The sequence below is a fragment of the Choloepus didactylus genome, chromosome 21, assembly GCF_015220235.1.
Source record: "Choloepus didactylus isolate mChoDid1 chromosome 21, mChoDid1.pri, whole genome shotgun sequence".
NCBI lineage: Eukaryota > Metazoa > Chordata > Mammalia > Pilosa > Megalonychidae > Choloepus > Choloepus didactylus.
In genome coordinates this window covers 21,109,475-21,126,096 of record NC_051327.1, presented here as the reverse complement: position 1 = coordinate 21,126,096, position 16,622 = coordinate 21,109,475, and the positions used below count along the sequence as shown (strand labels likewise).

Genomic DNA, 16,622 nt, shown 5'->3' with positions numbered 1-16,622 from the left:
AATGCAATCATCTATTCAAACACAGAATATTCTGGCACTTCTATTAGGATATAAAGTGGTAAGAAACAATGTCTGATACTACCTTGGACACATGATGACACTACCTAAACCTGGTATCTGCTGAGGACCACCTAGATGGAGAATATATAAAAAAAAACAACTGGCAGTTGTTCCCAAAATGTAGAGGCTCCAGTATTTAGTTTCTTAAAAGCAAATTCATAAGAATACTTTACCTGTACCACACTAATACTAGGGATAAATAATTAGGGGCTGATAAGAGCTTTGGGGTGTTTGGGGTTATGATAATTGTTTAAAATTGAGAGTGATGATGATTGTACAACTAAGTGAAGACAATGTGAGACACTGATTGTTTAACTTTGACAGAATACATGCTATGTGAAATGAGGAACCCCCTACTTAATAAGTCAAGCCCTAGATCTTGAGGCTTGCTCTAGTGAAACTTACGGCTGTAAAGGGGAGGCCAAGCCTATTATTAATTATGCCTAAGAGGCACCTCCAGAGAGCCTCTTTGTTGCTCAGATGTGGCCTTCCTCTCTCTAAGCCCAACTCTGCAAATAAATTCATTACCCTCCCCACTACATGGGAACATGACTTCCAGGGGAGTGGTTTTCCCTGGCGATGTCGGACACAGACCCCAGGAATGAGCCTGGCCCTGGCATTGAGGGACTGAAATGCCTTCTTGACCAAAATGGGAAAAAGAAAGTTAACAAAAAAGGTTTCAGTAGCTAAGTGATTTCACATAGAGCCGAGAGGCCATTCTGGAGGTTACTCTTATGCAAGCTCCAGCTAGATATCCCAAATGGCCTCAGTACACCAAGGTCCAATCAAGAGTAGTCCCAAAAATACTAAAGAATACCTAGATCCCTATCTGGAGACTCTAATAAAGTTTCACTCACTAAGTTTATTTTTCAGAAACTTAAATCCTCCAGAGTGTTCCTATACCAGATAGTCCCCAAACCCAGAGGCAACAGCCTCTTCAAGAACTTCAACCACGTGTGTCCCCCTTCCCCATAATGTCGACACCCCTTTTCAGTACGAACAAGTTAGAGTAGTCACTGCCCAGATATCCCTGAAGAGTGAGACAGTGATGAAATGAGAGGGAGGGGCCTCAACAGACAAGACAAGATTTAACAAGGGATTACGAATACTGAATCTTTATATACTTTTTTTAGTTTCTTGGATACTAGAAGAGCTAGAAGGAAATAACTGATATGGTGGAACTGTAACCCATAATATTCTTTGAAACTGGCTCTATAGCTACTTGTTAAATTGTACTTTAAAAGATATTACCTTTCTGTATATATATTTCATAATAAGGAAAAAACTGAAATTGTGGAACTATAACCCCTAACATTCTTTAAAATTTGCTCTATAACTACTTGTTAAATCATACTTTGAAAGTTATCACCTTTCTATATATATGTTACACTTCACAATAAGGAAACAACTGAAATTTTGTTAGTGTAAACCATAACATTCTTTGAACTGTGCTCTCTACTTGTTAAATCGTACTTGGAAAGTTATCACTTTTCTGTATATATGTTATAGCTCACAATAAAAAAAAGTAAAAAAAAAAGGCAAATGCAAAATCTTGACAGTGTAAAAAGAGGTATCCATACAAGGATGTACCACCCAAGAGGTGGGATATGAAAACGCACAGCCCTTGCGGTTACTTGCTCCCAAGTTCTCATCCTGGGTGGAATAGCTCCCTGCCCATACACCCCCCAAAGATTCCAAGTTCTCAAAAGCTATTTTATGTGAACAGGGGACTGGCTCAAAGTGCAGAGTACTGATCTTAACACAGAAGCATTTACTTAGAAGAGAGAGACCAGACCAGACCCCTCTGGCTTACTGAAAAGTAGGTTGAGAAAAGCTCTGCCGTACTCGAAAAAGCCACTCGAGTATGGTCATCTTTCCCAACACAACAGCACAGGAACTTGATTCTGGTTTCCCACACGCTTGTAGCTGCCATCTTGAGGCCATTAAATAACTGGCTTGAATCACGACTGTCCAGGTGACTGGGACCGGCTGAGGGATATGGAGCCACCTTTCCCCCCAGTGGGTCAAAGACAATGATGATGGTCACCACTGTGGAGGCGATGATGACCCAACTGCAAGAGAGCGAGGAAAAGACACAGTGACTATGCGCCCGACATTCAGACACGGGAGCCAAAGGCTCCCTCCTTTGGGCTCAGTTTGTGCAACTGTACAACTTAAGACTCCTGACTGAGGAGGACATGGATCTCCCAGAACCTGGATGAGGCAAGCAATTCACTTGTTCTGGAAAGTTCCTTATGAGCCCAGGACTAACCCAGGCCCCACAGAGATCAGAGCCCTAAAAGTAAAGACCTACAAAGGAAAAGGGAGCTGTGGAGGCTGGAGCTGCGGTCAGGGCCCAGAAGCAGCTGCAACTTGTTCTCCACGGCCCCTGGACCCGCACCCTGACCCAGGCCCTCACTTCTCAGTTCTCTGGGGTTCTTCTCAGTAAAACCAAGAGAACGCTGCCCTGTCACGGGATCCTCTGGGAGGTCCTGCTTCGTCTGTGTGATGTTTACAGACCGCCCACGAAGTGCAAGGCCCTGGGGGTTCACACCCGCGTGTGCAGAGAAGCTGCGCCTCGGTGAAGGGCTCTGCTGACGGGCTGTGGGACTCGGGAAAGGCGGGAACAGGGCCGAGCCTCACACGAGATGTGACTAGATGATCGTTAAGATTTTGAGCCTGGACAGTGCTAAAACTTTATCATGCCAGAGTATTATTCCCTGTCACAATCCTGACACTGTACTTCTTCTCATCCCACCTTTAGTCTTTGCACTTGTTTTAGTCTTTGGTTTTCTTCCGCCTTATAAGAGAAGAGAGGGAATACGGACTAGTGAGAACCAGTAAGGGAGGAAACCACATTCACAAATGCATAATGGGAGATGAATTAATTCTTATATATAAACAAGTGTCTCTCTAAGATCTCATGATTCACTCAGAAAGTTTAGTAAAACTGTGTGACGCGCTGTCGTCTTACTCAGGAAGTCTGTCTGCACAACTGTATCTCAAATGCATGTGTGACAGGAAACTAAAAGAGAAGACAGCAGAGCTCACCTGACAACGACGGTTGCAATGATGCCGTTCACAACTATCCTGTCACACTGGGCGCTGTCTGCTGCCCAGACGGCCCCCAGAGATGCCCAGACCATCTCTGGCAGAAAGAGCGCTAGGCGGATGTAAAGCAGCTTAGACATAGACTTCCGTGGTCCAGGGTTACAAATGGTTCCTGAAATACAGAAAATTCTCAGACTGGTCACTTGCTTCCTCAGAGTTGAAAAGCTCCCCCGCTAAGTAGATACAGCTCCCAGAGTACACGTCAGGAAGCTACTGCACTGGCACGGGAAGCACATCCACTGTCTGACTTCTCCCATTTGTAATCAGATATCAAGGCCCCAGTTTGAGAGAAAGTGAAGAAGTGAGGGAAGGGAAACATTACAAAAAGCCTCAGACCCATTTCCTAGACTTCCTAGGGATAAAAGACACTTCTGGGTTCTAACTGGGGTGACCATATAATCATCGTCCAAATTGGGATTTCTTGGGAGTTAATAATTACGCTGGGACAAAGAGCTGTCCCAGGCAAATAAGGACAGGGTCTCCTGAGTTCTAACAGTCAGGAAAACAAGCTCTATTCTTCCAGGCACCATCCCAAACACTCCACACCCATAATCCTTTAATCCTTGCCATGACTGTGAGGTATGGGAAAGTCATTACCCAGTTTTACAAAGGAGGAAACTGAGGTTCGAGTGGCTTAACGGCTACCATCTAAAATGTACTCTGGGTCTGCGTGCCAGGGTTCTCTCCCTCACCAATGCCCCACGGTTCTCACTCTTGGGGAGCAAACAATTCCAGTGTGCAAGACCACATGAAGGAGCCCAACATTTCAACATGTCATTTTTATTGTATTTGTAAAATAAATCCAAGTATCAATAAAAGCCTGTGTGCTTTGATTCTTCATCTAAAATATCAACTCTCTTCCTTTGGGAAAAAGGTGTGACTAAGCAACTTAAAAATGCCACATGATTACAACAAAAACCATGACTGAAAAAAGCTAAGATCTAAAGAATGAGTTGGTTAGGAAATGCCTTTTAAATTCCAAAAATTATCTTCTTTTAGAATTAATTACTTAGAGTCACATTTTGAAAATATTAAGCACCATCAGGTCTCATTTTTGGCACAAAGACAAAACTTCTCAACGCAGTTCTAACAGTACTCTCTCTGAGGGGCAGACAATGGGTGCAGCCATATAAAAAATTAGTCCTTCTGTATTTGGAGCTTGTTATTGTTTAATAGCTGATTGGCCTAAGCAAAACAGGAAACAAAATCTGCAAACACACTGCGATGTGAAGGGCTGGGACCCTCAACAAGGAAATGCTGGAACGCTCCCAGCTGCACCTGGCCTGGAAACTCCAAGAGTGTGACAACTGTTGCCACTGCATTAACAAAATAAACACAGAAACAGGGAAGCAGGAAATGGAGTTATTTTGATTCTGGTTCCGGAAAAGAAATAAGATAATGAAGAAAATCTCCTTTACATATAGACTTAGGCTTACCTAAAAAAAAAAACACTTTTTTCTTGTCATCAAAATCTCAAAATAAACTCAAGATAAAGGGTTGCCAGTGTGACATGGCTGCTGCAGTAGTCAGAGGTGTCGATGGCCTCCCAGTTAACGAGCACAGCTCTGTTCCTGCATGTACCGCCCTCCACACAGTCTTTGAGAAGTGACCCTATCACTCTTCATCAGGCACAACCATTTACACAGGAGCAACAAAAAGAATTTTTACATCCAGCACCTCGAGCCACCGCCGTGGCCTCTGGCATGAGATCAGCAAAGGGCTCCAGAGACGCTCCATCCTCAGAACCAAGCGGGCAGCAGTGGGCCTTGCACTGAGGCTGTTCTCTTCTCAGTGACTTCCCAGTCACCAAGGGGACCCTCCCTAATCAAACGTTCCACACGGTAGGAACAGGAGGGTTTCATCTGGAATGTTCTCAAACCAAAATCAGAAACTACCGCAAACAGTATCAACAGGTTTTCCTCAACTGAGTTGAAAAAGAGGATAAGTAAATACACAAGCATCAGTCTTTTGGATAAAGATGACTGAATTATATTTGTTTCAAATGGTCACTCTACAACTCTTGATGTGGGCTTTAGAGAAGTATATCAGCCAAAAGCTAAGCAAATGTTCCCTTTCAGCTCAAACAGATTAATTATTGAGATGCCTTATGAGATAAAAAGGGCAAGGGAAGTTATCCATGTATCAAGAATAACATTTACTAATGTAAATATACTTAATATTTATAATTTGTGCAGGTAATGTATGTAAATGGTCAAAAGTTTAAACAGTTTGAATAGAGATAAAGTAAAAATCAAGCCTGCCTGCCACTGAAGCCCCAGTCCTTCCATTCCCTTCTCTAGAAATCAGCTAGTTACTTGTGTATCCTTCCAGAGATGGCCTGAGCATAAGCAAACCCTATTTTTCCATAAGAAAAAAGTAGCAAACTATATACAATGTCTTGTACTTTAGCATACTGAAACCATTCCTTATCTGCTCACAAGGGATTTCCTCATTTTTCTTAAAAGAGATGCACAATAGACCAATCTTTTTATTCCTACAAATGTGAGCACTTCTTTGCACACCTACAGATATCTAGGAAAAAAAATGACACTAACAAGCCACATACACACACACAGCCAAAGTGGCCTCCAAAGAGATTAAACCAATTTACACTCCCACCAACAAAATAAGATGCCTGTTTTTGCACACCCTTACCAACACAATGTACTAAGTGAATTTTTCTTAATTGTGATTGAAACTGAACACTTTTTATACATTTAAATTTGTGTTTCCTTTACTGTGAATTGTCTGTTCAGTAGCACATTTTGCTACTGTTGGTCTTTTTCTTATTTATTTGTAGAAGCCCATATACTGAAGGAGACTGGGTCTTTGTTTCATGTATTACAAATATTTTATCCCTTCGTCTTTTTTTTTTTTTTTAAACTTTTCTTATGTTATTTTTCATTGAAATTGGCACAATACTTTAAAAAAGACTTTTCAGCAATCTTGTATATTTGCCTGGCCATCAAAGTTGGAACGTAGTTATCAGCAATTTACAGCGTTTTATGGTAGCCGTCAGTAGCAGAAAATTGACATGGTTATATCAACCGTCTGAAGAAGAATTGGTAACCAACTGTTTCAAAAACAGATATATCAAGACTTGGGTAAGATGGCGGCATAGAGAGGAGTGGAAGCTAAGTAGTCCCCCTGGAACAACTACAAAAAACCAGAAACAACTAGTAAATAATCCAGAATAACTGCGGGGGGACAAACGAGACCATCCACTCATCATACACCAACCTGAATTGGGAGGAATGCCCGAGAACACAGCATAAAATCCGTAAGTAAAACCTGCAGAACCAAGTCGTGAGACCCCTCTCCCATAGCCTGAGCTGCAAAGCCTCGTGGTGCCACAGAGAAGCTCTCTCCCAGCAAGCGAATATAGCTCAGCTGAGCTCCAACTGGGGTTTTAAGTAGCGAGTGTGAACTGCTCACTACAGGTACGCATCCCCAAAAAACAGACAGAGGCTTTGGGTGACGACTGACCTGGGAGAGCCGGAGGGTCGCCTTGGACTGGGTCTGAAGGGGACTATCTGTTTCTTTTTTGGCTCAGTGGAGAAAGCCCCAGTCATTTTCAGTTTCCAGGGCTGTGACTCTGGGAAGGGTGGAGACACCACAAGCAGAGAGCCAGACCATTGAAATGTTAATGACCTCCACCTGAGGGGTCTGTCTTCTCTAGGAGGAAAGGGGTGCGGCCCTTTCCATTCAGAACCAGACCCCAGAGCCTGGGGGAACACGGCCATACCTCCTCACACCAGTCAAGAATTATAGGCTAACAGGCATCACCTGCTGGGCAGAAAAGCACAGTGACCCCAGGCATCAAAGGGTGGAGCAATTTTCTAAGACACACCCGCAGGGAAACCAGATACCGAATATTTCTTCCCTCTGGGACCTGAGCCTGTTTTGGTCTGGGAAAACCTGATTTGGATAACCAAGGAAACCATGCCTAGACAACAGAAAATTACAACCTACACTAAGAAAAACAAAGTTATGGCCCAGTCAAAGGAACAAACGTACACTTCAACTGAGATACAGGAATTTAAACAACTAATGCTAAATCAATTCAAAAAGTTTAGAGAAGACACTGCAAAAGAGATAGAGGCTGTAAAGGAAGCACTGGGCATGTATACGGCAGAAATCAAAAGTTCAAAAAAACAGCTAGTAGAATCTACGGAAATGAAAGGCACAACACGAGATGAAAGACACAATGGAAACATACAACAGCAGATCTCAAGAGGCAGAAGAAAACACTCAGGAACTGGAGAACAAAACACCTGAAAGCCTAAACGCAAAGGAGAAGATGGAGAAAAGAATGAAAAAATATGAGCAACGTCTCCGGGAACTCAAGGATGAAACAAAGTACAATAATGTACGTATCATTGGTGTCCCAGAAGGAGAAGAGAAGGGAAAGGGGGCAGAAGCAATAATAGAGGAAATAATTAATGAAAATTTCCCATCTCTTATGAAAGACATAAAATTACAGATCCAAGAAGCACAGCGTACTCCAAACAGAAGAGATATGAATAGGCCTACACCAAGACACTCAATAATCAGATTATCAAATGTCAAAGACAAAGAGAGAATCCTGAAAGCAGCAAGAGAAAAGCAATCCATTACATACAAAGGAAGCTTAATAAGACTATGTGCGGATCTCTCAGCAGAAACCATGGAGGCAAGAAGGAAGTGGTGTGATATATTTAAGATACTGAAAGAGAAAAACCACCAACCAAGAATCCTGTATCCAGCAAAGCTGTCCTTCAAATATGAGGGAGAGCTCAAAATATTTTCTGACAAACAGACAATGAGAGACTTTGTGAACAAGACACCTGTCCTACAGGAAATACTAAAGGGAGCACTACAGGGTGATAGAAGACAGGAGTGCATGGTTTGGAACACAATTTTGGGAGATGGTGGCACGACAATATAAATACACTGAACAAAGGTAACTATGAATACGGTTGAGAGGAAGGTGGGGAGCATGTGAGACACCACAAGAAAGGAGGAAAGATAACAACTTGGTGTAACTTGGTGAAATCTAGAGTATTCAACAATTGTGATAAAATGTACAAATATGTTCTTTTACGAGAGAGAACAAGCAAATGTCAACCTTGCAAGGTGTTAAAAATGGGGAGGCATTGGGGGAGGGATGCAATCAGCATAAACTAGAGACTGTAACTAATAGAATCATTGTATTATGCTTCCTTTAATGTAACAAAGGTGATATACCAAGGTGAATGCAGATAAGAGGGGGGGATAGGGGACGCATGTTAGACACTTGACATTGGTGGTATTGTCTGATTCTTTATTCTACTTTGATTTAAGGTTATTTTTCCTTTTGCTGCTTCCTAGCTGTCATTTTTTTTTTTCCTCTTTCTTTTGCCTCTCTACCTTCTTTGACTCTCCCTCCTGCCTTGTGGAAGAAATGTAGATGCTCTTATATAGATAGTGGTGAAGGTGGTGAACACATAAATGTATGATCATGCAGAAAACCATCGATTATTTACTTGGGATGGAATGTATGGTGAGTGAACAAAACCATATTAAAAAAAAAAATGGGTTGATGACAAAACCTCGAGGGCAATATACTGAGTGAAATAAGCCAGACACATTAGGACAATTATTGCAGGGTCTCACTGATAGGAACTAATTATAATATGTAAAATCATAGACATGAAATATAAGGTACCAAGATACAGGATGAGGCTTAAGAATGGGGAGTGGTTGCTTAGTATGAGCAGAATGTTCAATTAGGATGAACTTAAATGTTTGGAAATGAACAGGGGTGTTGGTAGCAAGATGTGAGAATAACTAACAGCGCCGAATGGTGTATGAATGAGGTGGAAAGGGGAAGCTCAGAGTCATATATGTCACCAGAAGGAAAGTTGGAGGTCAAAAGATGGGAATGTATAAAACTGAATCCTCTGGTGGGCAATGTCCATGATCAACTGTACAAATACTAGAAATCACTTCCATGAACCAGAACAAATGTATGACAATACAATTAGAAATTAATAATAGAGGGGCATATAGGGAAGAACTATTTACCTATTACAAACTATATACTACAGTTAATAGTATTTCAACATTTTTTCATAAACAGTAACAAATGTACTATATCAATACTACGAGTCAACAATTGAGGGGGGTTGGTTAGGGACAGGGGAGGATTAGAGTTTCCTTTTCTTTTTTTCTTTTTTCATCTTTCACTTTATTTCTTGTCTGGAGTAATGAAAAGTTTCTAAAACTTGAACAAAAATTAAGTGTGATGGATGCACAGCTGTATGAGGGTACCCAGGGGCAAGTGATTGTACACTTTGGATCTTTGGATAATTGTATGGTATCTGAACAATCTCAATAAAAATGAAAAAAACAAAAAACAAAAAACAAAAAACAAAAAAAACAGATATATCTTGCAGGCATCTACATTCCAGGTGGTGATCTTGTTTCAGTGCAACATGGAAGATGCCTACACTGCACAGCAATTGACTGATAGCATGCAAATAAAAATGGCTATTTTGGCACAAATCCTACAGATTTTATTTAAGTCATAGTCATTGGTCTTGGAAGACAAAAATGCAAAGGTTGATGAGGTGGAATTGAAGCCAGATACCTTAATAAAATCATATCTTGGTTATAAAAATAAGAACTTAGGGGTTAACATCAATGTGTGAATGAAAACTGAACAAATACAGGAACAAGAAACCACACACAAAAATACTGAGGAAGACCGCAAACTATTGATTCAGGCGGGTATTGTGAGAATTATGAAAATGAGGAAAGTTCTGAAACACCAGCAGTTACTTGGAAAAGTGCTAACTCAGCTCTCCTCAACAGTCAAACCTCAGGTTCCAGTAATTAAGAAATGCACTGACATTCTGATTGAGAAAGAATATTTGGAGCAAGTGGATGGTAAAAGAGACACCTCTAGTTACTTGGCTTAACCCTTCTAAAAAGGTCTGAGTGTGTGACCCACAGCAAATAGTTCATGTGTAAAGAATGAAAACAACAAGTTCATAGTAGCCAGCTTGCTGCCATTTGGACTTCCCTTTCAGAACTGCTCAGGATTGATACATTTCAAGTCTGTAAATATGGAAACCAATGCCATTTAACCTAATTTAAGAAAAGAAGGGAATGGAAACTTCCATGCTGAGGGCTGCATGCTACCACGTTTAAACCAATACACTGGCTACACAATTAACAGCTGTCCTCTCTGGCAGCACTTAGAACGCTGGCAGCACTTTGAGAGCAAATCTAAATGGACCGACGTGTAATCTGCTATGAAAAACTGTTTGTATAGTGTTTCATTTTTTAATGTGTGAAATAAAGAAAATTAAAGGGAAAAAAAAGGCATATGATGTTAATTATTTGTAACAAATTGGCAATTAAACCAACATGTTCTTATAAAATTCTGTGTTCAGTTCAAGCCACAAATAGAAAATCCAACTCACACCGGTTTAAAACCAGTAAGGACATGTACTGACACGCAGTGTCAGAGCTGCCCCCACACAGTGACTGGCTCCATCTCCCTGTCATTCTCCCAGCTCTGCCCTCCTTTGCATGTCAGCTCTTCTTGGGCTGTATTGAGACACAGCAGCAAGTCTGCAGCTCATGGACGTACGGAATCATCCAGAAAGAAACGATGTTACTTTTGGATGTCTCCTGGAGAAGCAAGGAAAGACTTCTCCAGAACCTTCCAGCAAACTCTGTCTGAATTTTAGTGGCCCTAATCAGGTCACAAGTCCATTTCTGAATCAATCACCGACCAATCAGGCTAGTTCTTGGAGCTGGGCACAGGACCAGATTCTCTGACACACACTTGGTGGGCGGGGGAGGGGTGGCAAGTGGGGAGTCCCGAAATCGGGTTCTGTTTGGAGGCGGCTGCTGGACACACAACTGCAACACGCTGTAACCGCAAGTGTGCGATGCTTCAGCCTGAGTGAATCTGAATATGAATCACAGGGTTGTGAATGGACCTTGATATCACCAAAAATATCCAAAGAAAAACAAGCATTTAAGGAAAAAGAAGTTTTCACTTACTTCATCAAATCTGAGCCTCCTATGACAGTTTAAACTCAGCTTGTCCAACCCCCAGAATGTGAGATGAACAAAAAGGGCACATAAGTTAAAAAATGCTATATCTGAAATGATACCAGTCTAAATACTTAACTTTTCAGAAATTCTGCCTTCACCTGAAAAAACTATATTATGCTAAAGCTACATTGGACACATTGTTTCTTCTCTTCCTTCAGCATCCAGCACCAAAGACAACCTCTGCTACACTACAGTAGAGTTCTACTTGCTCCATATTACTAGAGTAAGCAACCACATGCCAGGCTTCTTGGTCATCCAAAACCTGAAGGTCTGTTCCTCATCAAACACTTTGTGGCGAGCACTTCTTCCCACTACATTTCTCCCTGTGAGCTGTCATTCTGTGCATTTCAGTCCATCACTCCAAACTGTCAAGATCCCAATTCTGTCACCCATTGTATCTGCCACCTCCTCCCAGTTTTATCGTCTCCTACAATCTGACACACATCCTCCTACATCCTGATTCCAGCAGTGATAAACCACTACAACAGACTGGATGGTGTCGACAGCCTGGGGACAGGGCCCTGTGGCACGCCAGACAGCCCTGCCTTTGCCTGATGACTTATTTACCTATGCTTTCCATTAGTCACCAGAATGCTCAGCTCATCTAACAAACAGGGAAGGTTCCCAACACTTTCAGAGACATTCCCAGTGAGTGACTGTGGAATACAACACAGGGGAAAAAATTATCATTAAGAATACATGCATCGCTTCCAACTCAATAATAAAAGGACAAATAACCAATTTAAAATTGGTCAAAGGCCTTGAATAGACATTTCTCCAAAGAAGATATACAAATGGCCAGTAAACATATGAAAGGATATTCATCATCACTAGCCATCAGGGAAATGCAAACCCAAACCACAATGAGATACCATTTCACACCCACTAGAATGGCTATAATAAAAAAATTCGGACAAGTGCTGCAAGGATGTAGAGAAATTAGAACCCTCATACAGTACAGTGGGAATGGAAAACGGATGCAGCTGTTCTAGAAAAGTTTGGTGGTGCCTTCAAAATGTCAAACATAGAGTTATCATATGACCCAGTCCAGCAATTTCACGCCTAGATATACCCAAGAGAAATGAAAACACATATCCACGTAAAAACTTGACTATTCATAGCAGTATTATTCATAATAGCCCCAAAAAGTGAAAACACCCCAAACGTCTATCAACAGTGATGGCTGCACGACTCTGTGAATATACTGAAAACTGCTGAACTGTATGCTTTTTGAAAGGGTGAATGGTACCATATGTGAATTATATCCCAATAAAGCTGTTGAAATAAAAAAGAAGAGGTGTGAAAGAGAAAAGGCTACTCCTTACCTTTCATGCTGACACACACAATGGCTGACACAGTACATATTATAACTGCCAGGAGAATGATAAGCACAACCAGGTAACTGCTGAGCAGAGCTCCACGAGCACAGTCCAGCTTCTCTCTGTACCTGAGATACAAAGTCAGAATGCCAATCCACCTGTCCAGAAACAGAGAGGGTCAGAAACGGGATCCACAGGGCTGCTGTGTAACACATGACACAAAGAAATAAAAGAAGTTAGTGTTTTCCAAAACAAAGGCAAGGTTCACTTTGGGATAAATTCTCACCAATAAGAGATCTACTCAATCAACCGAACAGTATGACTTTCTTTTTTTAAAAAATGAGTTTTACATTTTCCATGCTTAAATGATTGTTCTTATTCTATACCTGCATTTCAAGCCACAAGCAAGGAAATATAATATGGGCTGCTGGAGAACAGTACTATCACAACTCAGAAAAACATAACTGGTAAACTATCAAGTTATGTGCTTGCTCAATTATTAATAAGAGAATTTTTTTTTCTGTGCATCAATGAGAAATTGACAAGCACTCGTAATCGGGTGTTTGTAATACAAAACCAAGAAGGCACGAAGCAAGCTAAGCCAAGATGTTCCATGGTAAACACTGATAAACTTGAAAGGAAGAGTGTGTGGACTTATAAACATTAGTTCGTAATTCAGCACAGAACAACAAAAGACAGCACTGAACAGTGAAAAGTAATGAGTGACCCATCCCTAGAGGGATTTAAGCAGAGGACAGTTCATCTCTTGGCAAGAAAGCTGTATTAAGGAGTCAAGCACAGAGGTGGAACTGAACTACATAACTTTTTATGTTTTGGTCAGTAATGTGGTATTTTGAGTCCGTGTCTAGAACTAATTATGGGAAAGGCTCTAGGAAGGACCTGACCCTAAAAACATAACACTATCGAGAGGCAGCTCATAACATTTCATGTGTTTATATTCCTTTCCCCTCAAGAATCTACTTGATAACAATTACATCATTTCTTGCCAAAACCCTCTGGGAAGAGTGTTCAAGCTCCTCGTTCCACTTCCTGCTGCTTCCAAAGAGAACCACGATTCCACCCGTTCACAGCCAAGCCTGTCTCTTCTCCTGGGGTTCAGCCGCACTGAAGGGGTACCACCGCCCCCTTTCACTGTGCACATACAAGATGCCCTGCTGTTTCTCGATGCAAATGGCTTGCTCCCGGCTCTAAACACAAGCTACCAGGTGGGACTCGCTCTGGAGGCCTCCAGGGCCGGGGGCCGGCGCCGCACCAGGACGCCCGGGCAAGGCCCGGCCTCTCGGGGCCTCGGTTTCCCATCTGTGAAATGGGGATAGGGGTACGACGGGGCTCGCAGGGCGGCCGTGAGAACCAGGTAGGCGCTGGGCGCCCGGCAAGGTGGCGACTCCTCATCGGCCTCGGGGGCAGCTCGCCCCGCTCCCGCCCCGCCCGGTCCGCCGCCCGCGCCCCGGCCGCCCTCACCACAGCACTCGCACGAACAGCTCCAAGAGTCCTGGGAAGACCAAGTCGTCGCTGGCGATGGCCCAGCGCCGGCCGAAGAGCACCATCCCCGGCATGGCGAAGGCCCCCGGCCCGGCCTCGGGCCAGCCCGCGCGCGCCTCACACCTCCGATTCGCGCGTCCCCCGCTCCCCACTGCCAAATTGACCCCAACGCCGCGCAGGCGCGCGCCAGGGCGGTGTCCAACGCATGCTCACTCTGCAGCTGAGTCCGGCGCACGCGCACTAAGTCCCCGAGGCCGCCGCTAGGGCCCTCTGCGCCTGCGCAGATTCGCTGATCCGGAAACTGGCTGGCCGGTTTTTTATCCCTTGCTGGCAGACCTGCCGAGTCAGTGCTGTCGGTATTTTCAATTTATAGATAAGGACGCTTCAGGCCTGAAAGATTAGCTAGCCCCGAGACACACGGCTATTAGTGGCGGAGCTCGTGTGAAACTAGGTTCCCCTGTCAATTGCAACCCGACGTTGCCTAAAGATAGAAGAGAGAGGCAAAATCCAACTAAAGCATTGTGTGAATCAAGTATTATAATAAAGAGTATTATGTACTATATAGTTATTTGTAAGTTGTGTGCCACACATCTGGGCTGTTAAGGGATAACTCGGCAGCCTTGGGTTGTTCAAACCCTGCATATTCCAAAAAGGACTGGCTCTTGACTAACTCCTGGGAGGTCGCCTCTGAGCCCTGGAATGTCCTGCCTGGTAAGTGCCTGTACACGTGGGGCCTTGGGCCGTAGCAGATAGTTGATGCTGAAATGTGAGGTATGAGTTTGACCTCTGAGAGGGGGCGGGGCTGGTGACCGAGGGGTTGAGGTCATCAGTTGTCACTCCATGCCTACATGGCTGACCCCCGATTAAAACCCAGGACACTAAGGCTCAGGTGAGCCTTCCTGGTTGGCAATACCTGGTGCGTTTGTCACACATAGTTTCTGGGAGAATTAAGCGCTGTTCGCATGACTCCAAGCCTGTTCTTGGGGACTCACAACACAACATCCTTTGAATCAGTAAAATTCATAATAGACATCAAAGTTTTGTGAAGAGCAGGCAGTTGCTACATACCAACACAGCAGGCACTATACTAGACTCTTTAAAAGCTGGGGTGTGGCTGGGGAGTTCTCAGCCTTTATTGTAAGCTTCAAAAAGTGATGACAATATGCCAACTGCAGATCTTGTTTGGATATGATCCACATGAACAAACCCCGAAAAGATGTGTTTGAGAATAGCTGGAAAATTTGTATACAGACTGAGCATGAGGTGATATTTAAGAATTATTAATTTTGTTGGGTGTGCTGGAAAGCCCTCATCAACTGGAAGTAAGTTCTGTAGTATCTACAGATAAACTGTGCTATCTGTGATCTGCTTTAAAGGACCCAAAAAGTGAGTGGGGGAAACATAAAATTAAGTGGGGGTTCTTTTGCAAATCCCTCTACTTTTGTGTATGTTTGAAAATAGTGTTTTTTTAATGATGCTTGTTCAACTTTGTCCATCCTATTCACACAAACCTATCATAATCACAAACATATCATATGAATGTCTGTGTCATATATACAAATATACAACTGAAACTCTGAACCAGCAGGGATTCAGAAGTTGGTAGGTGTGCCTATGATCACACATACTTTCAAATGGATTAGTTCCTTTTTGAAAACAGGATTTGTAAAGCTTGACGATAAGATACAACTTCTACACAAATTTTTGTTAATAAATGTAAAAAGGATACTATAAAATTAAGTAATGTTACAAACAACAACTCATGAAACTAATTTCAAAGAGGTGCCTTTTTTTGGAAACAGGTAGTACTCAATTTTTTAAAAAAGTAAATGTGTTTTGCATAGTTCTAATCTCTGCAAGTTTATTGTGCCATTTCCATGTAACATTATTCCACTGGTTGAATTAGAACTGTTTTTAAATAATATATTGTCCCATCATGTGGGGATCTTATACATAGCATATTCATTCCCTGATTTTAGACACAAATTTTGCAATTTCCTGCTATCAAAAATATCTCCACTTCAGCTTTCTTCAGTTATTTCTAAAATGAAATGTCCAGGTCAAAGCTTAGCTCTTGAAAAGATAGATAACCCACTGTGACTGTTTTAATGATGAATTATTTCAAATACAGACAAGATGTCTAACATCCAGAGATCCACCATGCAGATTTAGCAGGTGATAACATTATGCCCTATTTGCTCCTTCATGAATTTTTTTGGGAAAAAAAATAAAGATCTCAGATATCCTTCTCTGCTTGTTCTTTCAGAATAATTTCTCTATTTACTTGCAAATTACAGAAAGAATCCTTCCAAGACTCTTCCATTTCATTATAGTTTCATATTAACTTTGAGAAGCTCTGATTTTTTTTATTCTTTTTGCTTTCGCACATTGATTTTTATCTTCCTCTATTCCTCCTTTTAGGACTTAATTTTCTATGGTTCAGATAAATCCCTGTATCCCAACTAAAATTACTCTCCTCACCTTGAAGGTTGGCTGCTGATGCTCTGTTGCATCAGCTGGGGGGGTGGGGGCAGTTCT

At 42.3% G+C, this 16,622-nt stretch overlaps 1 protein-coding gene across 2 annotated transcripts in view; it reads right to left on the bottom strand.

Annotated features, from left to right (window-relative positions):
* DAGLB (diacylglycerol lipase beta) overlaps positions 1-14,273 on the bottom strand; it is a 32,176-nt gene extending 17,903 nt beyond the window's left edge. The window contains exons 1-4 of one of the 2 annotated variants that reach the window (XM_037815249.1): positions 14,064-14,272; positions 12,588-12,739; positions 3,112-3,283; positions 1,874-2,132 (exon numbers count right to left, since the gene is read on the bottom strand). In XM_037815249.1, the coding sequence (XP_037671177.1) occupies positions 1,874-2,132; positions 3,112-3,283; positions 12,588-12,739; positions 14,064-14,158 (678 nt within the window). In that variant the 5' untranslated portion in view covers positions 14,159-14,272. Of the gene's footprint in view, positions 1-1,873; positions 2,133-3,111; positions 3,284-12,587; positions 12,740-14,063 lie in introns of both variants that reach the window. The other variant, XM_037815250.1, reaches the window with a different exon arrangement.
* Between the last annotated feature and the right edge of the window lie 2,349 nt (positions 14,274-16,622).